Raw genomic sequence first — 27,623 nt, forward strand, 5'->3', positions numbered from 1 at the left:
GATAGATAGATAGATAGATAGATAGATAGATGTTTTTAAATGACAGAATGGTTAACATATCTACACCACTTATTGCTTTAGGTCAGTGATCTGCAAGAAGTAAAATAGCTCTCATGCCTGGCTCACACTACAGGAGTTTTAGGCCGATTTATGCCCGATTTCCCCCTCCCGAGAATCGGAGAAAAAATCTTGTCGAGGACCTTGATCGGTTCCGATGTTCGGCGCAGATTATCTGGTAATGTGAGGTGTTCACAGATCGAATCTTGCACCTCCCGATCTGCTCTCACACAAATCGGGCTCGCCCCGATCATATCAAACATGTTTGATATTTAAGATTTTAAATCGGGATGAGCAAGTCTGTGATTACGTCAGTGCTGTCAAAATAGCCAGGAAACAAGTAGGGCTGTTGTGCTGAAGGAATTTCCCTTGAGATAATTTTGAGTGACTCAACTCGATATGCGTTTTTATCTCCATTTATTTATTGCTAAATAAATGAGTGTTACACTGTGGTCAGCAGGCACAAAGACGAGTACATGTTCATGAAACCGAAAGTAAAAAGCGCGTTAAAACGAAGTGGATTAAAATGAAGATACAACACGTCAAAATAAGGGTCGGGGGTCCACATAATATAATAAACACAACATAAACATGACAATGAGCTTGTTAGACCATTGTTATATAACAGTTAATTCCTTGAATCTCACTTTACGAGAGGCTTTCTGCTGATATTTTTACCAGTATTGACATTGAAAGTCTCTGCGCATTAGAGACTGTCACTCAGTCATTAAACTGTTCTTTCAACGGAAATGTAAAAATGCGGATGCATTCACAGATAGGTGCTAGATGTAATGAAACAAGCTGTTAATTATTTTAATATTTAATTTAAACTTTGAGCTCCACTTTACAAGACTCTGAGCAGGACAACGCTAAAGCTGATGCGTCACTCCATGATCAACGCCGGCATTGATTTATTGTATTGACCAGCGCTGACGCCATTCATGAGAAATATCCTTAAAAGGATGATTTTTGAAAGATTTCGCTTTCCTTGGTCAGGGCTACCTTTTCACCAATATGACTTGATATGAAGGCACACCCGTCGTTTTGGGCGGCCAGGGGGCTGTGGCCGCCCCCAAAAATGCTTGTGTTTTTTTGTGCTATTTGTTAAAATATTATAATGTTATTTTTTTCCATTTAGGCTATGTTGATTATGAAAAGTGAACAGCACGAGTAAGATATGATGTGCAATGTATCGGGAGACATAGAGTGGGTCAGACATGATTTTGACCACTTCATTACGTTTTGCTTTGTAGAAAGCCTTTCTTTAAAGTGAATTTCGTTTTGTATAAATTGTTTCTTAATTTATATAATTTTTTTATCAACCAATTGCCAATTGCCTGGAAGCAAATATAGCAGACAATAATCATGCAACATGACATAGAGGCGCCTGCGCTGTCACTTGCATTGCTCGTGAACTGGAGCGCATCTCATCATAAATTTACCGAAACTCAGTGTATGCCTCACAGACATGAGAAATACATCGAATCTTTAAATGTCTTTAAAAGAAACAATTCAAAACGAAAAGAAATAGGCTACTCTCTGATTATGTAATCCATGTGCATTTCTCTCTATATAGGCGCGTTCACTACGGAGATGGCGATCGTCAACTTCATCTTTGCAGCCGACAGAAAACACTAGTTTATTAATAAAATCAATGCACGCGTCACCGGATTTACAAATGCACATCTAGCTTGTTGCACGCTTGTTGTCGAAATAACGAGATATTATGTTGAAATAACATTATTAGCCTAATAATAATAAATCTTTAATCAATATTTGATTGAATGCTGAATGCTGTGCTTTGGTCAATTTAATAAAATTAATACTTTAATTGTGACAATTAAAATAATTGAATATTAAATATTAAGTGGCCAATTTTTGTAATATGGGCTCGGGTAGGGTCGGGCTTGATTTTTTTGGGCCCGATCTAAGCTCTTAACTCAAAGTACCGGTAGGTTCTTTGTGCGTGTGTGTGTGTGTGTGTGTGTCTCATGGCAATGCATGTCCCATATGTTTCCATGCTTTTCCACTTCAGATCTGCTGCTTGAGATCACGTGAGGCGCTTCCTCTGGCACGATAATCTTAATAACATTTTGTAGTGTGGTGCACCGCGATTTTCAAACCTTGTAGTGTGAGCATGTTTAAGATTTGAGGGACGAAAATCTGCAAAGATTCTCCTTAAGTGTGTGCTGCAACCAGATTTCAAAATCGGTTAGGATTTTAAAACTCCTGTAGTGTGAGCCAGGCATCAGTGGATGAGGGGTTTTAAAAGTGTCTGGCGTATAGGCTGTCATCAGCAGCCCATGACTTTTAGGGACATAACTGTTTGTCTGGCCCGTAATATGACATTAAGATAAACCACCATAAAACTGCAGACTCAGCAGCACTGCTCCCTCCCTCCCTCTCACACACACACACACACACACACTGTTCTCAACACACACTAGAGACAGTATTTTCTCTCTGATACACTCTAAAAAACGCTGGGTTGTTTTTTCTACCCAAACGCTGGGTTGAGTCTGTTGGGGTCATTTGTTTTTTGTTTTTGTATTACCCAGCCATTGGGTTAGTGGCTGGCTCAATGTTAATGACAATTGAAAAAATACGCCCCTCCCCCATCCGCCCTCCGACGCAACAACCCAGCGGTGGCTTTACTACAACAACCCAGCAGATGGGTTATACAGGCTTTTTGCATCCTCGTCAGGAGAGAGCAGTTCTCAACGCTGCCGAGTTGGTGCATTTCATCTGTAAAATGGATTGCATATTTTATTTAGTCTATATAGTATTTACTGTGCTGTTAATCATTTTATTTAATGCAACGCAACATACAAGGATGAGATGTCAGTCAGCTGAATGTGTCAGTCAGCATCAGTCGACTAGCATGATGAAAACGCCTTTTTTCTTGAATAAATAAATGTGATTTTTATTCAACATACTACTGAATCTAATTACTTTGGATGTTAAAATATGTTCTCAGATTTCGGCCACACACTGCTACGCTTACGACAGGAATATATGTGGAAAATATAGAGGAGAGGAGAGAGAACTTGGAAAACTGTCTGCAGTGAGTTTTGGCCAAAGTGCTTTTAGTCTGTTTGTTAGAGTAAGAAAAAATAAGCGAAATATGGTCACATTTGCTTTTAAACGCAAGTTATTAAACATTTAACATTTAAAAAGCAATTTCATTTAACTGTAAACTGTATAATTGTTAAGTTGTCATTCTTTTCTGCACTTTTTCACTCACATACACATGTACAGGTTGTTTTAACTCTTCACTATATTTTTGTGCATTCCTGGGTGTTCTTGCTTATTAATAAATGTTCACCATTTGAGTATTACTCTTGCCTGTGTTGTCACTCTAGTAATTATGTATTTGTGATTTTGATAATTTTAATGTATTTTGGGTTCTGATCCACTATGTTATTTCTCCTATTTACACAGCAGGGCTACAGTATGTAATATTTTTTTTCAGCATGCAGAAACACAGAACAGAAATCTAGCAAATATGGACAAAATTGTTTGTTTGGGAGTTGATTTCAATTTTCAACAGCGTTTCTCAGTCTGCAGTAAGCGATACTTACTGATTTGCACAAATGGACCCCAAGTGGTGCTCAAGCATCTGCCCTTTTGGTTTCTTTTTGGTCTCTGACTAGTGCATTTTTTTTTACTTTTTTTTTTTTTATTTGGCTCATGGCATTGATTCTCAATTAAGTGAGTGCCTGAAAACTGCATTGAGATCTAATTCTGCGAGACCGCACAAGCCCCTGCCCCACCCCTGCTTCTACATCCTTCTTTATAGCCATCATGCAAATCGAGTGGCGCAGCACTTGTGACAGCCAGGTAACGATATTGTTTACTCTAAGCTATGCATTGTTTGTCAAATTAAAACACTATTATAAAATCTACATAGAGCAAGCCTAGCTATGCAATAGCCCAACATTAAGTTTAACAACAACAAAAAACGAGTCTGGCGTGTTGTGCAGGGTCGAAAATGCCAACCAAATGAATAAAAATGTCCACCAAATTCAAGATATGAATTTTCCCTGTGTGAGATTTTGTCTCATTAGATATATGTTTATATCATATATAGTTAAGCAATATCACACACGCAAAAGTGCTGTTTTCCCGAATATCAGCACGGTTGCAAATTTTTATATTTTAATTTTAATACATCAGTTCAATAAACAATAAGTTGATATTAGTTTCACAATTTTAAAAACAGTGTAAATTTTGACTGTTTTTGCACTATTTCACAAAGGAAAATAGTTTTGAACGAAGCAAAACACATGTGTCTCCCTGCAATACAAGAGTGGTGTTTCGTTCATGAATGAATCAGCCAGTTTAAATGAATCAGTGAATGAATGATTCTTTGACTCACATATTAAGACTTGCCACCACTTACTGGCAGTTTGTATCCAACTTCATTTTTATGTCTTTATTATAGTAATTATTACTTGAGCACCTTCCTCCTTGAGATGTCTGTCCATGGCCATGCTGATTTGCATAAATCCTTTGGTACTAAAACAATCAGATATCATGCACATTTGAAGAGAAGCTATTTAAGCAGTAAACATTCGGGTGTGATGAGTGTGAATGTAAAGAGCGCTGCCGCTCTATTTCTGAGCTACATCTGACCTGACTCTGTGCATTCACATACAGAGAGAGAGAGAGAGAGAGAGAGAGAGAGAGAGAGAGAGAGATGGATCTGACCTGACTCCTTCTCACACTAAAAATACAGATGGAAGGAACTGAGCAATCCCAGAGGGCCACACGGGTGGTGCATGTGTGTGTATGTGTGTGTGTGTGTGTGTGTGTGTGTGTGTAAAGCTCTATAGAGACTAACTCAACTGTCCTCAGGCACACGGGCAGCTCAGGAACACAGCTAGGTTTACTTCAGCTATGCAGAGAACACAGCAGGTTGCCAATAATACAAACATAAATCTTACAAACACAACAAATATTAAATTTTCACCATGCAATAGTGGAGCACAAGGCCAGATGTAATGCAACAAGCATTAAAGCATCAATACAGGAGATAACAACAAAAACACACACACACACACACTCAGAGACACAAAGAGTGCTGGGAGCATCAGTGTGTGATATGAGAGGAGGATAATAGCATGCTGTAATTGTACAGCTCTAATTGTTGAATGGGATAATCACAGCTTTGGCCTGCTAACATGTGTTTATTTATGAATGTGCCTTAGACAGAGGCAGACAGTTCTGTGGGCAAATGCTGCTTTTTGTAAACCTGTGTGTGTTTGCATGTTCATTCAGACAGAGCGACTTACTGTAATCCATGGCAAGTTGAAAGCGCCACATATGATTTCAGAATATCACGTACTTTCCCATGGTAGTAACAGTGTTCTCCACCCTGCAGGGAGAAACAAACAATAAATCAAAAACAGCACATACTGTTAATATGAGCTTTGAATGTGGCTCATCCAATCTGAATTTAGTGAGTCAGAAGAACCATCCCTTTTATGATACTAGATTTATTGTTTTGTTTTTAACTGAAGCGCTCACTATGATAAAAAAAATTACAGACTTCTACATGCTTTGTAAGTGGGAAAACCTGCAAAATCGGCAGTGTATCAAATACTTGTTCTCCCCACTGTATATATATATATATATATCTGTATGTAATAGTGTTGGAGGTATTTTTTTGTTATGCTAGTAGGTGGCAACAAGTGACTGTTTTTATGAGGGAATCACAGACTAATTTTTTGAACCAATAAAGTCATTGGCTGAATCCGAAATCGCCCCCTATACCCTCAAATAGGGCGTTATTTGAGGGGAGAACCATTTATAGTGGTGTTCGAAACCATAGTGGATGTTATTGAGTGCACTTATTCAATCCCACATTGCACTGCAATAACGAGTGTACAACCGATGTACAATCAACGGCTCCAAATTCGCTCACTCCTTTTCATTCACTCCTTCAAGTCAACAGTATTAGTGTACTAACGTAGGGAATAGTGAATGAGGGTTTATGGGGCGATTTCGGATTCAGCCATTGAATCACTCATTGAACTGATATTTTCAGAAATGCTGATTCATTTAAGAAGGAAATGCCACTTTTGCGTGTTGGTTGGAGATGCGCAATAGTCCAGCTATTAAGGCTTTGTTTGGCACTTTTGTCATTGGCACTTTGGCAGATCAGACAAAAGTAACTGGCAAAATTGTGTCTAAAATGTACACTACCGTTCAAAAGTTTGGGGTCAGTAAGATTTTTTAATGTTTTTAAAAGAAGCATCTTCTGCTCAGCAAGGCTGCATTTATTTGATAAAAAAAAACAATAAAAAAAAACAGTAATATTGTGAAATATTATGACAATTTAAAATGACTGTTTTCTATTTTAATATACAGTAAAGTGTAATTTATTCCTGTGATCAAAGCTGAATTTTCAGCATCATTACTCCAGTCTTCAGTGTCACATGATCCTTCAGAAATCAGTATAATATGATGATTTGATGCTCAAGAAACATTCATTATTATTATCAATGTTGAAAACAGTTGTGTACAATTTTTTTTTCAAAATTCAAAGTTCAAAAGAACAGCATTTATTTAAAATAGAATATTTTCTAACATTATAAATGTCTTTACTGTAACTTTTGATCAGTTTAACTCATCCTTGATGAATAAAAGTATTGATTTATTTTATTTCTTTCCCCGAAAAATAAAAATAGTTATTTCCCTGAAAAATATTTAGGTTACTAAATATTAATGTAATGCATATTGAACTGATCTGTTGTATAAAGCAATATCAAAAATAAGGCCAAGAGCATAAAAAAATAAAAAAATAATGGTCCATTTTGATTTCATGTTGACATTAAATGTTTAAATTCTGAGTGTGTGGCTCAACATTTATACTGGCTACTTTTGTTTGTACTGAAGCGATCAGAAGATTCGTAAGAGTATTCCTGAGTGTGTGTGTTATTTATGAAATGTTTTTAGTGTAAGTGCTCGACTGCCATTAGGGCTGCAGGTTTTCTCTTCCTGCTTTTTCTCAGAGGACTAAAGCTGCAGCATTTACCAGCAGATCAATTTCATTTCATCCCTTTCTCTTTCTTTCTCTCTGCACTGGACAAGAAGCTTCATACATTGAGGTTTTCCCATTCCTTTGCTTCCCTCTTTCCTCCAGCTTATTCTAGAGCATTTCTGCCTCTTTTTTTTCCACATGTAGCACTTTCTGTCCTCAAGAGTTCTCAGCTAATCAAGAGCCAAGGGCATTCTCTACCACACACACACACACACACACACACACACACACACACACACACACACACACACACGGGTGAGACATTCCTGAAGTGTGCAGTTGTTGTTGAGGCAGCCCCTTTCAGACTAATGACCCAGCATGCATCGGAGAAGCACAGAGAGATGGGCTGTGTCCAAAATCTGAAAAATATTGCCTTCTTAAGCAGGATACAGAGGTAGGAAAGGGATCGGGATCTTCTTTAACATGAGAAGATGCCTGAATTTTTATTTTTATTTTATTTTTTAAATACACTGGTGTTCAAGTTCACGGTCAGTAAGATTTTATTTATTTTATTTAGAAAGAAAGAAATGAATACTTTTATTCAGCAAGGACACATTAAATCGATCCAAAGTCACAATGCTGTTCTTTTGAACCTTATATTCATTAAAGAATCCTGAATAAAATGTATTACAGTTTCCACAAAAGTATTAAGACGCAAAACTGTTCAGCATATTAGAAGGATTTCTGAAGGATCATGTGACATAAGACACTTCTTTCAAAAACATTCAACTAGCCATTCAGAAATGCTGTCTACATGTTGTCACTTCTTCTTGAGTCTCTCCATCTTTGTCTAACTCCGGTTTGAACATAAAAGGCTAAAAGTTTTTGAAATTTTCAGGACACAAGCTGATGTAGCTCCGCCCCCTGTGCTGGGAGCAGCAGCTCATTTGCATTTAAAGGGACAGACACAAAAGGGTGTGTTTTTGCTCACCCTCAAAAAGTGAAAATTTTAACATGCTATATAAAAATATCTGTGGGGTAGTTTGAGCTAAAACTTCACATACACACTCTGGGGACATCAAAGACTTATTTTACATCTTCTGAAAAGGGCATTATATCACCCCTTTAAAAAGTCTTAGCAACTCCAAATGTTTGAATGTTAGTGTGTTTATTACTTGTATTTTCATGCACACTATTATATATAAAAATATATAAGTGCTATTTTCAGCCCAAAGCAAAAAATAAAATCATCTCAGCTTTCACTAAACATATAGTAAATAAACTTTGCACATAGTTTCTCAACTCATTTTATAGACTATCTACTTCCTAATTTATATAGCTACTTCTTAATATATTTCACAGTTCTGTAAATGCATTATCAAAATGCATTTCCTCAAACTTATACATAGTGTTTCCTCAAACTTATACATGAAGTCATAGACAAAAATATTGCAATAGTGAGAGTATTAACTTGTTCAAGTTTAGTAGTACATAATAAGATCTAATTTCATGAACAAAATTATGAATAATAATAATATATAAAATATATATGGTCACATTTTAGATTAAGGTTTAATTCTCACTATTAACTAACTAATAACTACGAATTTTGCTTCAATAAGCTCCTAATTACTGCTTATTAATAGTTAATTAGGTAGTTAAGTTTAGGTATAGGGTGAGTATTGGATAGGATTAAGGGATGTAGAATGTGATCATGCAGAATAAGGCATTAATATGTGCTTTATAAGTACTAATAAACAACCAGTATCCTAGTAATATGGACGCTAATAAGCAATTAATAGTGATAATTTGACCCTAAACTAAAGTGTTACTAATATATATAGACGTGTGTGTGTGTGTGTGTGTGTGTGTGTGTGTGTGTGTGTGTGTGTGTGTGTGTGATAGCATTTTGTATTGTTTGTATAGTGCTAAATCTGTAGTTAAACTAATAGGTTATTCACAATTGCAGTGGGGAGATGAATCTAAATATATCTGTGCTTCTGCTCTAGAATTCGTTCACTGGCTCTCTTTTTCTCTCTTCATCCTCTGCCTCTTCATCCATCCCTCGGTTATTCCCTCCTTCCTCACAGAACCCTCCGCTCTATTTTTTTCATTCATCCTAGAAACAGCCCTTGTACCCTTACATGCACACTGTTTCCTCGGGCTCTACAGCTGGGTTGTGAGCTATGCGGATTTGAATCTCTTCACTGAAGGCTTCTAAACTCAGATCAGTATAAATAAAACATGTTGAAGGGCCCATATTGAAGTTCAATCATAGAATATGGCCCTTTTAAGACTTTCTAAAAAAAAACAGACACGTCCACTATGCATAATCTGTCTTAAAAACACACCTTGAGACGATGATGTCCAACATGCAGTACACGACCAGGACGCTGAACGTGATTTCACCGTAGTACAAATACAAGAACAAGTACAACATGTTCCTGGATCAACATCTTTGCTCAATTAATCAATATGTCAAGTTTAGGCTTACAAGCAGGGTTAGGTGCGTATATATCAGTGTTATTCACCTGTCATTTCCCTCTGATTTTAGGGACATTTAGGGGTAGAGATAGACTACATTTTCAGACAGGAATGTTGTTCCAGGATCATCAGAATATGTTGACCTAGGAAGATGTCTTGGCAAAATCATGGCGACCCAAACAGGACACATCCCTGCCCCTGTGTGAGTGTGTGACAGGAACAACCTGCCGCTGGGCTAAAACTAGCAAACACCTTCTGCTCTGGTTGTGATGTGTCCCATCTGAACACACACGTCTCAGTACGCTGACAGAATGAAGCTGAGAGTCCCAGTGTGGCACAAAGAGAGATCTGATCAGACTATATTCACTGTCCCAAAGCGAAACACACAGTCATAGAGGGAAAGAAGAGGGTCAAGGCATTTGCATGAATTATTCAGTAAAATGTTTATTGTAGTTGAATAAACTGGAAGAGGAAGTGTTATGAACCTAATTTCGAACCTCTTGTTTTTTGTTATGAACCTAATTTCTGTGGGAATTGTGTTATGAACCTAGTTACGAACCTCTTGTTTTGTGTTATGAACCTAATTTCTGTGGGAATTTTCCACCAAACATCCACCAATCAGGCCTTTGCATTTAATTTTTGTATAAACCCTTTTAAATACAGTACTGTGCAAAAGTCTTAGGCATGTTATTTATATATTTTGCTGTAGTGTGTCAGTAGGAAATATCAGTTTACATTTCCAAACATTATTTTTGCCATTAATTGTAATAATCCAGTGAGATTTGTGTATGCACAAGGAGTCTGACAACAGCCGGTATGATCTGATCTCACCATCATCGAGTCCGTCTGTGATTACATGAAGAAACAGAAAAAACTGAGACAGACTAAATCCAGAAGAACTGCGGGAACGTCTCCAAGACGCTTGAAGAAACCTTCCTGCAAAGCTTCAGGACTGTGAAGAGTACTGGCACTCGTGTTAAAATGCTGTAAAGTGAGAATGCTTTCAAAAATAAAAATCACAAATTGAATTTATTTATGATTTAACTTCTATTAACTAATTCAAATCAATATATGGTGTAACGACCCTTTGCGTTTAAAACGGCTTTTGTCCAGGTACACTTGCGCATAGTTTTTCAGGGAGCTTTGCAGGAAGGTTTCTTCAAGCATCTTGGAGACGTTCCCGCAGTTCTTCTGGATTTAGTCTGTCTCAGTTTTTTCTGTTTCTTCATGTAATCACAGACGGACTCGATGATGGTGAGATCAGATCATACCGGCTGTTGTCAGACTCCACAATTAATGTATTAACATGCCTAAGACTTTTGCACAGTACTGTATATGTAGTAACCCTTTAATTTATGGTGATGTAGTTACACGTTACTACATGTACTTACTTACTATAGTAATAACAGTAAATGATGTCAACAAGTAACTAACCCTAAACCAAACCCTGACCACAACTCATAGTAAGTACATGTAGTTAATTAACATCACAACATACAATGCAACAATGTCACCTTAAAATTTACCATGCATACTTGTGTGAGCATGCTTTTGAAAACAAAATAGACTTTATACTCACTTTGTTGACAACTGGCTTCCCCTCCTCTGATATGTGCCTCTCAATGTAATTTGATGATAGAAGATCACTGAAGAAAAAGAGCAGAAATACACAGTTGGCAAAAAGTGAAATGTTGTCTGGGTTATTATTGGATTCATTCTGAATTCTAAATTCTAAATATTATTCTGAAATCTTCACAGAAATCATAAAGGTTTGAATATCATAATTTTCTGTAATCATAAAGTACAGAAAAGGTTTGACTGCATTTTCCAATCAAAATACCAGAGCTTGCAAAGCAGCTTTCAAAAGCTTGACATAAGTTTAGATTTTAGGCTTTGGTTCAGAAACCGTCTGCAATGTAAAAGGAAGTTATATGGTTAAATAGATGCAAAAGAGAAAAGACTAATCAGATTTAAGTATGCAAATACTATAATGATGTATTATAAATGGAACATTAAATTAATATAAGAGATACCTTACATTTATTAAAGAGGTAGAAAGTTTACAAAAGCCAAAAATATATAACACACCTAAGATTAAAAGATTAGGATGGATGGATGATTTAAATGTATGTATAAGCCGTTTAAACTTAAAAAAAATAATTGCAGATTTTGTGGAGAAGAAAAATAGACTGTCTGAGGAATATCAGCACTGTAAATATGATTCATCATCATCCTCCCAAACACATCACTCTTGGTGATCCTGGCATCACACATTTAATGATCAGATCAAATCAACACTCATGTCACTCATTTATGCTGCTTATCGAACTGAGAACAGAAATGGACCCGAATCTGGAATGGGATCTGCGTTCCAACACAGAGAGTCATGAACACAGTTAACCTGAGGAGAGATCCACGGCTGATTTCATACATCACAACTCACACCAAGTTGTGTTCAAGGACACTTCAGTGTGTGTGGCGAAGCCATGGTCAAGAATGAGTTCACAAACTAGGGTGAGAGTTTAGCACACTTAGGGAGCACACTTTAGTTTTTTGCAAGCCAAATGATCCAATTGCAATGATCAAAAAACAAACAAAAAAACGGCAAGGTAGCAAAAAAACAGATCGAGCGCACGAGGAGAGAAGGGTCAAAGTGTCTCCCAGCAGGAGTTCTGACTGATCAGTAACCATGAGCTCATCAACAAGACAGTCACAGCATGACATCAAACCAGTCTTTAAAGACAGAAACACACATCTTCAACGGCTGTTCACTAAACCAGGTGATTAGCAGGATATTTATGGAGCTGCAGCGCTGTAACGTGCAAAACACTAACAACAACAAAAGAAATTTTGTGTTTACAGACTCATTCTGTGGTAAATGCATGAGAGGAGCAAGACAGAAATCAAAACATGGATACAAGGACTAATAGAGGACAGGATGAAACCAGGGGCTAGAGAGAGAAAGACTGAGCATTGAGAGTGGATCAGAACAGGAGAAGATAAAGAGAGCGTGATAAAGTGGGATGTCAGAGCAAAGAAACATTGTGATTGATGATAAAAGCTGCCGTTGCACACACACAAACACACACCCTCATTTACACATGCACCATCTCAGCCTCCAGTTGCTGCAATCTCCAACCCGTCACCTCCCCTTATTTGACAATAGTGGGCGAAAATTTGCTGACAATAATTTTGAAACTGCATTTTCCATTTAAATAAAATAAAATAATGTAAAATAAATAATACAAAATCCCTATTTAAATGCTTAATTAATTATTATTTCACTTTTTCCTTGCATATTTGAGACAATCAGAATGGGAATTTATGTCACTCACAACATTATGTACAAGATGAGTCTCTGTCTCTTTGCTAAACTGCATCTGTCACTGTGATTTTGTTCCTTATATTTCCATTTTGTCGGCTTAATGCAATTAGTACCGTTTGTCATCACATTAAGTGCAAGATAATAAATAATATAGAAAAATTATTATACACATTTATTTAACATCCTAACATATCTGATATATATATATATAGCTTATATACAAAGTTCTGTATATGTATTGGTCCCATACTTGTTCTGCAGCAGCAACAGCACATTTACATACATATACACACACACATTTACTGTATAGTATATATATATAGTCCTAAGCTTTCTATAATATTGTTTATTATTATATTTATTAAAGCTTTTTTTTTTCTTTATAATATGAAAAAGACAAGAATGACCAAAGAATATAATAACACTTTTGTGTCTGTATACTGTACCAGGTGTAGATGCAGTGGTGGAAAGCTGCAGTATATAGTACTTTGTGAAATGCAAAGGTAAAGGCTGATGACAGATTTCAGCTTTAATAGCTTTGGGATTTGAATAATTTATAAGGAAAGTCCCACAATTCCCCATCCCATCCCATCCCATCCCATCCCATACCATACCATCCCATCTTCATACACACACACACACACACACACACACACACACACACACCCTGCCCTACAAACATTTTAATATGGCACTGTCACATGACTAGAAAATGGATCTCATTTCTCATGTAAAGCTTAATGGACTGATTCATTGTGTGAGACAGACACAGAGAGAGCGAGACATGCTAATTAAAGAGGGAAACCAGAGGAATAGAAATTAAGGGTTTACAGAATAAAGAACAGATTGTGTGTCAAGTAGCACTGTAATATCTGTGTGTGAGGTGAAAAGGTTCTGTTGCAGACATTTGCTCTGTTCCAAAAACCGAATGAGCTGCTCACCTGAACTGCATTTTAAGACATCATGCCATAATTATGCTGCCATAATACCCTTAATTTTAAGGTAGCATTGCATGTGCTCTTTGGAAAGAAAACAACAGTATGCCAGGATGCAGGAGTCCCATATAAATCTGAAATTTCAGAGAAATACATTATTTTAGGTTTCTTCCTCAGCAAGGAAACATCACATTGATCAGAAGTGAAAGTAAAGATATTCATGTTACAATTTTATTTTATTTTATTGTTTCAAATAAATGCAGTTCTTTTGAAATTGCGATTCATCAGAGAATCCAGGGGGAAAATTAAGCAGCTCAACTGTTTTCAACATTGATATTAATAAAAAAATATCCTTGAGCAGAAAATCAGCACATTAGAATGATTTCTGAAAATGTACTAAAATAGAAAGCAGTTATTTTAAGTTGTAATAATATTTCACTGGTTTTACTGTATGAAAAATGCAGCCTTGGTGAGCATATACTTCTTTCCAAAACATTAAAGTCCACATGAAACAGAAGTTGTGATTGTTTTTCCCTATTGTGACGTATATCCGAGTGAAATGGCTTCTCGAACAAGAAAAAATTGTGGTGGATTTTTAATGGATAAAATAGTAAACTGTATATTAAACTAACCATGTTTCTAACATCTAACCTTATTTCTCCTTTTAGGCCCAACAAAACTAACACTTTGAAACACAATGTACTAAAACGTTCTGTCCTGTGTTTTTGAATGTTGTACGTTGTGTTGCCATACCCCTTTTACTTTGGTTGTGTGAGTGTAAAAATAACAAATATGGGAAATGAAATCTATCAAAACTGTTGTATTCGTGTTAGCTGGTGGGATTCTCAATGGAATTTGTCTGAGATCCTCCGGCCGTGATTAAAGCATTTAGAGGACATTTGCTGAAGTCTGTTTGTCGATTATTCCTGCGCAGGAAGTAAGCTAGTTAGGGGAACAGGTATTAGACCCAGCCACCGTCGATGTGTAGACGCTATAGGGTATAGGATTAGCACCCAGCCGACGTCGATGTGTAGATGTGCTAGGGTATAGGATTAGACTCAGCCGCCGTCGATGTGTAGACGCGCTATAGTATAGGATTGATTAGCACCCAGCCGACGTTGATGTGTAGACGCGCTAGGGTATAGGGTTAGACTCGGCCGACGTCGACTATAGACACGCTAGAGTATAAATATTATAGAACGTAATTAGGTTTAGGGAAAAATCTATGACAAAATGTGGGACGGGACTTGATTTTGTCCATTGGTCAATGGTAATTGATGGTTGTGGTTTGCTATTGCTGTGATCTCATGTAAGATCAAACTTGTGAACAGTAGCTTTTTCTTTATAAATATACAGGTATATATTTGCACACAATAACATATATGCAAATTTATAAGACAAGTTCATGTTTTTTCTTCTGTATAATGCATATGCACATATGCAGCATCTTTAGAGATTATGGAGTGTGTAAGTCTAGTTCTAGACCCTGGAGACCAGCAGAAGAACATCTCCCCTGAGGACAGGACACCATCTAGCACAGCAAACCCTAATCTCTGGTCTAATTAGCACTCAAACGCTGCAGTTCACTTTTCATATGGCACACTTAAAACAAGTGTAATCAAATGTTTTGTAGGAGACTGTGTGCAGTTTCCACCATTTAGATTCCATTGAAATTTGCAGACTTGATCTGATTCATGCTGTGATATATGTGTTTGAGATTAAGATAGTGACTCGAAAAAATCCCTTTTGAGAAAACACACTCATTAGAGACTCACGCCTGTTCATGTTCACACACAAAAACAACTACAGTACATCAGACTGAAGTGAATGATATATAAGGCATCTGTTTAATAGAAATAAACATCTTGTTAAAGTGTGAGAGCATTTGTTAATGTGTGTGTGTGTTCTGAAAAGCTGAAGTCAGTAGGCCTATTATAAAGTGTGTGCTGAGCTCTTCAGCTCTTTTAAACTTCCAGCACTGCTCGTGTTCCCAAAGACACAAAACTGCAGCCTAAGCAAATAAGAGACCTGCGAACATCCAGCCTTATCCACACACACACATTTACAGTAGGCTACTAACAAATGATCACTACAATTAAATGAAATGTGCTCAGGAAGAAATCAGCTAAATGTAACCATAAAACATGGACGAGCTCACGGACACAGGAAAGGTCTTTGCAATGTAAGAAAGATTTGGTGTATTTCAAAGAGAGACCCTTCCCCCCATAACAATTCTGAGGGGAGCAGGTGCAGTCGTTCTCATTGTTAACGTGTGTGTGTGTTTCACCAGCTCCTCCCACTGAGCTTGTTAATATCAAATATGTTCATTATTTACACTGGTTTTCCTTCACAAACAAATAAAAAAAGATTTCTAGCAGATTAAATATTTTAGCATAAACAGAATTTTTTTTTTTTTCTGGATTCTTTAATGAATAGAAAGTCCAAAAAAAGAACATTCATTTGAAATAGAAATCTTTAAATTATTTGTAACAATGTAAATGTCTTTGCTGTCAATATCAATTAATTGAATGCATCCTTGCTACATAAAAGTATTCATTTATTTAAAAAAGTTACACTGACCCCAAACTTTTGACCGGTAGTATAAATATATATACAATGTATATATACACACTCACCAGCCACTTGTTTAATTGCTCGTTAATGCAAATACCTAATCAGTCAATCTCATGGCAGCAACTCAATGCATTTAGGCATGTACACACGATCTGCTGAAGTTCAAACTGAGCATCAGAATGGGGATGAAAGGTGATTAAAGTGACTTTGAACGTGGCATGGTTGTTGGTGCCAGACGGGCTGGTCTGACTATTTCAGAAACTGCTGATCTACTGGGATTTTCACGCACAACTATCTTTAGGGTTTACAGAGAATGGTTCTTAAAAAAAAAAAAACATTGAGCGACAGTTCTGTGGGTGAAATGCCTTGTTGAAGCCAGAGGTCAGAGGATGGCCAGACTGGTTCAGCTGATAGAAAGGCAACAGTACCTCAAATAATCACTCGTTACAACCGAGGTCTGCAGAAGAGCATCTCTGAACACACAACATGTCGAACCTTGAAGCAGGAGAGCATCTCTGAACACACAACATGTCGAACCTTGAAGCAGAAGAGCATCTCTGAAAACACAACATGTCGAACCTTGACGCAGAAGAGCATCTCTGAACACACAACATGTCGAACCTTGAAGCAGAAGAGCATCTCTGAACACACAACATGTCAAACCTTGAAGCAGAAGAGCATCTCTGAACACACAACATGTCGAACCTTGAAGCAGAAGAGCATCTCTGAACACACAACATGTCGAACCTTGAAGCAGAAGAGCATCTCTGAACACACAACATGTCGAACCTTGAAGCAGAAGAGCATCTCTGAACACACAACATGTCGAACCTTGACGCAGAAGAGCATCTCTGAACACACAACATGTCGAACCTTGAAGCAGAAGAGCATCTCTGAACACACAACATGTCGAACCTTGACGCAGAAGAGCATCTCTGAACACACAACATGTCAAACCTTGAAGCAGAAGAGCATCTCTGAACACACAACATGTCGAACCTTGAAGCAGAAGAGCATCTCTGAACACACAACATGTCGAACCTTGAAGCAGAAGAGCATCTCTGAACACACAACATGTCGAACCTTGACGCAGAAGAGCATCTCTGAACACACAACATGTCGAACCTTGAAGCAGAAGAGCATCTCTGAACACAAAACATGTCGAACCTTGAAGCAGAAGAGCATCTCTGAACACACAACATGTCGAACCTTGAAGCAGAAGAGCATCTCTGAACACACAACATGTCGAACCTTGAAGCAGAAGAGCATCTCTGAACTAGGGGTGTAACGATACGCGTATTCGTACCGAACGGTTCGTTGGACCATTTTTTCTACCGACCAAAATTTCGTTATTTCAAATGAAGGCGCGTCGCGGGTGGCAAGCGCGCTCATAGAGGCTGGCGCGACCACAACATGAACTGGCAAATGCAATGTAAGGAACGAAACTGAGCTACTCTTATTGTGTTTGTGTGGACCATTTATCAGTTTTGACCTGTGAAGCGGGACCCTATGCGCGAGCCTGATCAAGCAACACCACACAGCGCTAAGAGATCCAGATCAGTAAAGAAAGCATTTGAATTTCAAATGCTTTTTGAATTTGCCACTGAAGTAATAACATCGCTGCGAGATCTAGTGAGAAACATGCACATTTCTCTGTTATTAACGGATCAAACAGCGCTGACGTGGAAACCAGGAAGAAACATCGTGCCATGAATGAACTGGCCGGTGTCCACAGATCAGCAACATTCACCGTGGAATGGATTTGCTGTAGTAACACTAACTGCAAGGTATGGAAGTTTGTCAGGAATAGTGGGCTATAATGCTTTCAAGTAACATTACGTCTGTTTTATTTTGACATTATGAATACAATTGCTGCCCTCAAATGTTAATCTGAACTAAAATAAACCTTTGTTTATAACTAGCCTACTACTACAATAGGCCTATTACATTTCATTTTGTCCAAGGAGCTGTTTTGTTTTATATGCTCATAAGAAGAGTCAAGTATAGCTCCATTATTGCTCAGTAAAAAAAGCAACAACAAAAATAAATAAATAAATCATACTTTATGATGTTAGTTTCATTAAATAAAATAATAATTAAAAAAAATTTAATTCAAGGAAATTTCTCTGGCATTTATTTATTTTTGCTGTAGCCTATGGAAAACGTACCGAACCGTGACACAAGTGTATCGTATCGAACCGAACCGTGAATTTTGTGAACCGTTACACCCCTACTCTGAACACACAACATGTCGAACCTTGAAGCAGAAGAGCATCTCTGAACACACAACATGTCGAACCTTGAAGCAGAAGAGCATCTCTGAACACACAACATGTCGAACCTTGAAGCAGAAGAGCATCTCTGAACACACAACATGTCGAACCTTGAAGCAGAAGAGCTACAGCAGCAGAAGACACACCGGTGACACTCCTATCAGCTGAGAACATTAAACTGAGACTACAATTTGCACAGGCTCACCAAAATCAGACAATAGAAGATTGGAAAAACATTGTCTGGTCTGATAAGTCTCGATTCATGCAGAAACATTCAGATGGTAGGGTCAGAATTGGTGTAAACAACATGAAAGCATGGATCCATCCTGCCTTTATCAATAGTTCAGGCTGCTAGTGTAATGGTGTCTGGGATACTCTCTTGCGCTTACCAATTGAGCATCGTTTAAACACCACAGACTACCTGAGTATTGTTGCTGACCGTGTCCATCCCTTTATGACCACAGTGGACCCGTCTTCTGATGACTACTTCCAGCATGTTAACACACGCCATGTCACAAAGCTTAAATCATCTCATTTCTTGAACATGACAATGAGTTATCTAAACTAAAATGGCCTCCACAGTCACCAGATCTCAATCCAATAGAGCAGCTTTGAGATGTGGTGGAACTGGAGATTCAAATCACGGATGTGCAGCCGACAAATCTGATATTTCCTGGTTGTTCATGACTATGAATACTAGATATTCAAAATGACGCAGTAGTGGTTTAGTGTGATGAATAACAGACATAACTTCTCAGACAGTGTTTAACACATTGACAGTTCAACAGATACTGTTAGCACACTAAAGCTGTCAGCACATTAAAAACCCTTTCTGAAAAGTTGCATCTCTAAATTCATCCCCTTTACTATTATCCTGACAAATAATAAAGCAAAAAAATAAACTGAAACGGCGCCAAAAAGATCACCAAAAACAAACATGCCACGACATGTTACAGCAAACCAGTTTAGCCCAATTAAATGATCAAATGATGCATCTCCACCATTTAGAGAAAGAGAGAAAAGGGGAAAGAGAGATATGTAATGTGAGTCTATGTTTATGATGGACAGGTAAAGTCCAACGTCTCAAACTTGCTTCTGAAAATGTCGTGCCACTATATGTGTGCAATATATAAGCAAGAGCCCTTCTGAGACTCTGACGCCAGCTGTTTTTCTCTCTGATCTCTCTCCTCCATCGCACACCCACACAGACTCAAGGGTGCATGAAAAATGCTGGTTGGTCAGACTTTCACTCTCCCTCCATCCAACAACTTATTCACTTTCTTTCTCTCTTTCTCATGTTCTGTCTATCTTTCTTCTACTACGCAGTTTCCTGAAAAGATGGTAAAATGGAGCTATAAAAATGATATACTATATAAAATCAAGCTAAATGATAACATACCATAGATCAGGACAGTGCAAGCATTTGCGAGTGAACCTCAGATGAGGATAATTCAAAGACATTACATCATTGTGGCAGAAGACATTAGAAAAAGTGGCTTTATAAGTCAAAATATTGCTTGTTTTATTTACATCTAATTCAGCTTTCGATGCTTACGTGTGCATTTATTATATTGTGACACATTAATGTTACAGTTTTTTAGGTTCCAAGTGCTCCTAACAAAACTATAAGTGTAGAGCCTTGTCATCAATATCTATTTTTGTTATAAAGCAAATTATTTTCACTACAAACTAAACCAGCCCTATAAGGATGGGAAACAAGAACCGGTTCTATTTTAGATAATGTGTAAAAAGACTAAGCACCCCAAAATAAAACAAAGACAATAAAGAGACATCTCACACATGCACACACACGTCACAAAACCCTCAGGTGCAACTGTCATCTGAAATTAAACCAATGAGAGTGTCTGGATGTGTGTTTTTGGACTCTTTTTATGCATGCTGGACACGGTTGACATGATGATGAATGTAAATGACAATGCATGAAGTGCTCCTTCGAGGTGTGTGTGTGTATCTCTAAAAGAAACCACTGTGTTTGAACTTGATTTATAATTGCAAGCACATGGAAAAACACTGCCTGGCCAAAAAAAAAATACAAAGTCACTGTTTGGATTTAAATAGGCAAATGCTTAAGAGTCTGTGATTGGATCATCGTTGCAGTGATTATTATGTTTCTAGCATGTTATATGTTTGGCAACAGTTCTTCTAACCCTAATTGATGGAGTGTGTAAGACGTATCATGGCCATATTCCACGAAAATGTCAAGATTCATCAGGCTCAAATTGTGAAAGAATGGTTGGGAGGAGCATGAATAATCATTTTCACACATGAGCTGACACCTCTGACTCTGAGTCCAGACCTTAAATTCACTGAGAGTCTTTGGGATGTGCTGGAGGAGACTTTACAGAGTGCTGGACTCTTGTGTTTCAATACAAGATTTTGACCAAAAATGTATGTACCTCTTGATGGAAATAAATGTTATGATGTTATTTCAACAAGAGGTGCATCAATTTATAGTCAAGATCTTTGCATTTGCCTATTTAAATCCAAACAGCAAACTTTTTTTCTTTTCTTCTTTTTTTTTTGGCTGGGCAGTGTATATTCACACAAAACAACAGTGACATTACTATAAACTTCACAACAAAAACAATCCATATACAGCGCACTCAACAGGAATCAGACTGATACAGGATAGGTTTGACACACACCAGTGTCTCAGTAGACGTGTCCCGTCACAGGTTTGATCTGATGAGACGTCACGCGTGTGCTGACTGGGTCAAACAGAAGCTCATAGTAGCAGATGGCAGATGACACAGGGATTCTTATACTGTGTTTTGCTGAATCAGACCCTGCCTGGAGACTGTGGGTGTCATTCACAGAAGATTTTTGATTTGACCAGATTCATGCAAAAAATGAAAATCTCTGAATACATGATTCTTTTATAATATAATGAGTCTCACATAAGAGACATTCAAGAATTTTTGCATATTTGAGAGTGTGAGAAAGATAGTGTCTTGGATTTAAATGGGTACAGTTAGTAACTAGTTAGTTACTTTTATATATATTAATTAACATGTATATACTCACATATGCACCTATATGTATATTTACCCCCCCCCCCCATAACATTTAAAAAAAATATGTTAAAAAGGTAAATATTATAATAATTTTTAAATAACTGTTTTCATTTTAACGTCATTTATTCATGTGATCTCAAAGATTAATTTTCAGCATCATTACTCCAGTCTTCAGTGTCACAGATATCATTCTAATATGCTAATTTACTGCTCAAGAAACATTTCTTGAGGAAATGTCAAACAGGAAACTGTGATAAAAAAATGTTTTAAGTAGAAAGCTTCAACAAAGTTTACAAAAAATAACATGGAACAGAAATCTTTTGGTAACATTATAAATGTCTTTACTATCACTTTAGAATAGTTTAATATGTAATTAAATTAATTAATAATTCACATTCAAGACACATTCTTTGACAACAAGACCTAATGTTTCATGGAAATTTTGCTTTGGTAAATTTATTTTATTTTAAGGAGGTTTAGATGAGGGTACTGGAAAATATGGGATTTACCATACAGAGATCTGATATAATATGCATGATTTGTCTGCAGTGATTTCTGTTTGATTCCAAGGTGAGCTTGTGATTGTTTATCTGTTCAGAGTTGCAGCTGTCTGTCTTCCGCCCCCCCGCCCCCCCATATCTGACTGATTTTAATGCTTCCTTTCTGCCACATGGTCCGTTGTCACGACGACACAGCGTGATTGAAAAGCAGAAAACCCATTTGCTCCAACCGCTTTAATCAAACACACTCATTCATTATTCAGAGTTGTGTGAGAGGGTGCAGGGGGCAAGCCAGTGTGAGTGTGAGTGTGTGAGTGTGTGAGTGTGTGTGTGTGTGTGTGTGTGGGGGGGGGGGGGGGGGGGGTTACGCAATAAGTACCCAATAAAACAATACAAGCAAAACAAGCCTTTTTGTTGTGAAACATTATACAAATATGTCACTCAGATGCGTTGAGATTGCTAACTAAAGTTGATGCACAATGATCACATAGCAAAGAAAAACTTTTAGGAAAATAGGTCTCAGCTGGAGGCCGGAGAAAAGCCAAATGCACACAAACACACACACAAACAAGTTAAGAAAATCCCAAACCTTTAGAAATTCACAGAAGAGAGGTGAGAGAATGAGAACGAAAGAATGAATTGGTTTCCTTGGTGGAAACTGAGAAAGTAATCTGGACGCAAGTCAGTCAGGATGGATCCGACTGCCAGCTCTCCATGGGTGTAGAAGAGCAAACGGAACAACACAACACACACTTTTGTGTTTCTCTCTGCTATATCACAGCACTATTTCAGAGGGACAGAGGCAATCAAATCCATCCAGTCAGAACCCATTAAAGCAGAACATATATTGTACTGAACAAGACCAGCCACATGCTGACAGAGAGAGAGAGAGAGAGCATTGACTGATATAATAAGCTGAATCAATGGCTCTAATCCAAAACCTAGTGAGCAGCCTACGCAGACATAAGGTATCAGAGGTGCACTCCTGACGCGACGGCTGTTCAGAAGGGTAGGCAGCGCAACTACTGGCCCAAATTCTAAGCTGGCATTGCATGTAGACTTTGTGGAGATTGCAATCCCATAATGTACTGCGAGCACTTGTGAAAAGATGGAGGACAAATTATTATTACATATTCGATCAATCTAAAAATTGTTTACCCCTTATTTTTGTGTGATTTTTTTTTATTTAGTGTTAAAGGGATAGTTCACTTTGAAATTAAATGTTGGTATGTTTTAGCTTACCTCAAGGGCATCCAAGATGTAGGTGTCTCTGTTTCCGCAGTAGTTTCAATTTTGATATTTTTAGGTCAAACCTTTCTTGTCTGTCAGTCATATAATGCAGGTCGATGGTCACCACCTCAAAGAGCATGCACAGAGAAGTCCAAATTAAACAATTCCCCATCGTAAGTACACATTGATGGCCTAAGACACGAAACAAGCGGTTTGTGTGAGAAAACGAACAGTATTTATATCGTTTTATATCGGTTTGACCTAAAAATATCAAAATTGAAACTACTGTGGAAAAAAAGACACCTACATCTTGGATGCCCTTGAGGTAAGCTAAAACATACCAAAATTTAATTTCAAAGTGAACTATCCCTTTGCCCATGTAGAGCGCTCCAAAAGAGTTTGTCTCCAAAACACAACTCAGTGTCTATTTATGCATTTGCAAAACCATCAGTGTTAGATTTGGGTGATTGAGGAGGTAGAAACATGGTTGGAATAATCTGTCAGGTCTTCACTTAAGCTGCACATAATATAAATGGGAAAGACTGCCCTAAAGGCCTAAACGTCCTTTAATATTTAAAAGCAACAGTATTGCATATCATACTCAATTACAGTGACTCTTTACAGAGGTAGAACCTGTGTTATTTTAGTATCATTGATAAACTATTATTGCTTTTGTTATAATTATAAATTAGATTTATAATGATATGTTATAATGATATATATATATGTCATTTTTATATCGTTTTTTAAAGTCACCATGAAATCAAAATCGACTATTATAATTTTTTATGAAATAGTCTATTACATTTATTATAATTGATTTATCTATGCACCTGATTCTTTTTTAAATTCATGTGCCCTCGTAATCTTGAATCAATATAATCAAAGCAGTGACATCTCTTCTCTTTCTCTGATGATGTGTTTACTGGCGAGAGGGCGGGGCAACCTGTCACTCAAATGAGATCACAATAATAGCAAGCCATAACCATCCAATCAATTACCGATGGACAAAATCAAGTCCCACCCTACATTTTTTCTTGTTCGACAAGCAGTTTTACTCAGATATCCGTCACAATAGGGAAGACAAGACTATCGCAACTTCCATCTCATGCCGACCTCAAACATGTCTATATAGTTTTAGTTTATTATAGTTATTTTAGTCCTTTAACACTAAACAAAAATGAGACGTGGCAACTAGCTAAAATAAAATGTTTTTTTAATACTTTATTTTCAGTTAATGTTTTTATTGTTTTAGTTTTAGATAACGATAATAACCCTGGGTAGAACTACATTAGAATTCCAACAGCACAACACAAACACACTCCATTGACAAAGGGCTTGAAAGAAAAATAATAATAAAAAATGTGGTTAGTATAAACCACATTTTTAAAGCCAGATTTTCTCTTCAACAATGATGTTTTAGGAGAAAAACACAGACACTGAGGGAGAACGCTGAAATATTCATGATGCATTATTATAATGAGATCAATTCTGCTGACTCTGACTGTCTGGCACCAGTTTAAAGTACAACGGCCGTTGTGGCTGTAACAGTAAGAGTTAATGGATTCAATATAGCCTATATGATGATTTGGTGCAGACTCGTAGGAGTTATTTACACAATGAGCATCTGCAAGACAATACGAAACTCACAAAATCTCACAAAACTCGTTAAGAACACGCCAGGTCATATTTCAGCCCAAAATCGGCAAAAATAAATAAGAAATAGTTTTAGGACCATAAATATTTTTTCACTGTGACATTTTTATAACTTAGATTTCATAATTCAAAATTTATTATTTCTAATGAATTCCCACATAATTATCATTACCGTAACAAAAAAAGAAAAATAATAATACAAAATGTGGTTAGTATAATGCAAAAAAGGATTGACTTTTCAAATTATAGTATTTATTCATCATGGCAATTTATGCTGTACTGCCTTTATTTTATGTTGATTTAAATACAAAAAATCATTGATATTACAGCAATGGGTAATCTACTGTGAATCACAAATGAGAATATTGGAAATTGCTAAATAAAAACTCATTATGGTAATGAGGATTTAGGCTCAATGGCACACTATAAATAATGTAAAAATGCAACGACAACAACAAAAATTATGGTCCTAAAAAAGGCTTAATTTTATTTATATAAAATATTTTTCTTGTTTATTTTCAGGGTGGAAAGTGACCTGGGCATATTTTTACGAGATACCAGTTCAGTGCATTAGGGCATTACGGCTTCAAATCCAAAACAATCACAAAATGCCAAAACAGCCAGGTCCGGATATTAGAACAAGAACCAAGAAAGAGAGAGAGAGAGAGAGAGAGAGAGAGCCAGTGGCGGATGCCATGATCGATAGAGTGGTCAGGTCTTTCCCATTCCTTCAGCATAAATCAACAGCCATTATGATCATGCAGTCCATCAGAAGCAACATAAAACCCTTTGCAAATAGATCTGATGGGCATTAGTCATACCTCACACACACTTCAGCAACACACACACTGCATTTTTCCAGTGCATTTCCGAACTCAGCGCCCTGGAAGCAGATACTCACTGGTTCAGTTCCACGTCTAAAACGAAGGTCTGTCCGAAGGCCTCAACCTGGAAGCTAGCCTGAGCCACGTGGTTCTGTAAAAGAGACAAAACAAGATGAGATCTGGTCATTTTCATATATACAGTATATGCTGAATTAATAAAAAACGCAAAATTAGAACATATTTGGTGTTTTGGGAGAGAAAAGAAAAATGAGATGCGCTAATTAGATGCAGAGTCTTCAGTGTCACATGATTATTCAGCAATCATTCTAATATGATGATTTGCTGCTCAAGAAACATTTCTTTCAGTAATCTTTGACAAATGTTTAACAAATGATGTTCTTTTGAACATTGTATTCAAAGAATTTGAATTAGAAATCTTGTGTAACATTATAAATGTCTTTACTGTCACCTTTTGACCAATTTAATGCATCCTTGCTGAATAAATTAATAATTTTTATTTTAAAAAATCTCAAGGTGCCACACAAGAGCTGATACAATAAAAAGGGAAAAAATTTGAACATATTTAGTGTTTAGGGAGAGAAAAGTAAAATTAGATGCGCTAATTGTTTTGTTTTTTATTCATCATGCACACTTTGATGTGCAGGACTGGTGGCTGTGTGTGTGTGTGTGTGTTCGCTGATGGTTAATTCACTGCCTGCTTGGGGCCCATATGGCCAGGGCCGTATAACACCCCCTCAGGGGAAAGAGAAGCATTTTGGTTGCGGCGCATTGTTCTCGTATCTCATGAGTGGGTGTGTGTGTGAGAGAGAGAGAGAGAGAGAGGGCAGAAGGGGCAGAAATAGAAGCATATGAGGGAGGTGAGGGGAGTCTAACACCCCCAAGGGAACACACCTCTCCCTAAACCAGCAAAGCATAGTTATCAATATAAATGGAAGGAGAACGAAGGGTTGGAAGAAATACGGAGGAGGGGGGAGATCCTCAACACTTCACCCATCAGTGACCCTCTGAATGAAGCGACCCTCCCCGAGACACACCCACATACTGCCCCTTGATTGAGTGTGGGTTTGTGTGCATCACGTCTAACCAAAATGCACAATAACACTCAACCCTTGTTTCTTTAAAACCAAATCTAATAAAGAGATTCAGAGTGTTTTCTAGAAACTGTGTAAGATGAGAAGGCTGCAGCTTTCTGTCCATTATGTCCGTGGCATCATCGATCGCCGTTTCATCATATATCATCGCTCTAAAAAAGCTTGACTGGATTTTTTTTCTGATCTGCATTCTGTGTTAAATTAAGAAGATCTAAAATTAGCAAGCTAAAAGATTCTCTGTTTTGTTTTCAGACATCAGCAAACATCTATAAATAAAACAGTCAATCTTCAAAAAGATCCGATTGTTAGTCAAGCGTGGAGCTAAAAACAGACCTGAGCATAGTTACATGTATTTATGAAAAAATATATTTCATTGGCACATGCTTCGAATCTAATCTCTAATGTGGCATCATATATATAAACACCACAATGATTAAATCAATGCATTGGCATGATGGAAAAGATTTTACTTGAATTATACAGAGCTCAGATGCACGTCAGACAAAGGGTTAAGCCCCACACGTGCACGCACAACCCGAAGCACATGTGCAGATATTCTAACCGGTCAAAGAGACTCGTTACAGTAACGAGGCCACGAGCGATTGCATGTCTGTGCCTCTGAGAATGATTCAG

At 37.3% G+C, this 27,623-nt stretch overlaps 1 protein-coding gene across 1 annotated transcript in view; it reads right to left on the bottom strand.

Annotated features, from left to right (window-relative positions):
• The window catches only part of adam22 (ADAM metallopeptidase domain 22), a 67,661-nt gene that overhangs the window by 37,581 nt on the left and 2,457 nt on the right, over positions 1-27,623 (bottom strand). Inside the window, exons 3-5 of the mRNA XM_082151040.1 lie at positions 25,956-26,029; positions 11,106-11,172; positions 5,352-5,434 (exon numbers count right to left, since the gene is read on the bottom strand). Coding sequence (XP_082007166.1) covers positions 5,352-5,434; positions 11,106-11,172; positions 25,956-26,029 — 224 coding nt within the window. The remainder of the gene's footprint in view (positions 1-5,351; positions 5,435-11,105; positions 11,173-25,955; positions 26,030-27,623) is intronic.

The sequence above is a fragment of the Leuciscus leuciscus genome, assembly GCF_965113295.1.
Source record: "Leuciscus leuciscus genome assembly, chromosome: 20".
Taxonomy (NCBI): domain Eukaryota; kingdom Metazoa; phylum Chordata; class Actinopteri; order Cypriniformes; family Leuciscidae; genus Leuciscus; species Leuciscus leuciscus.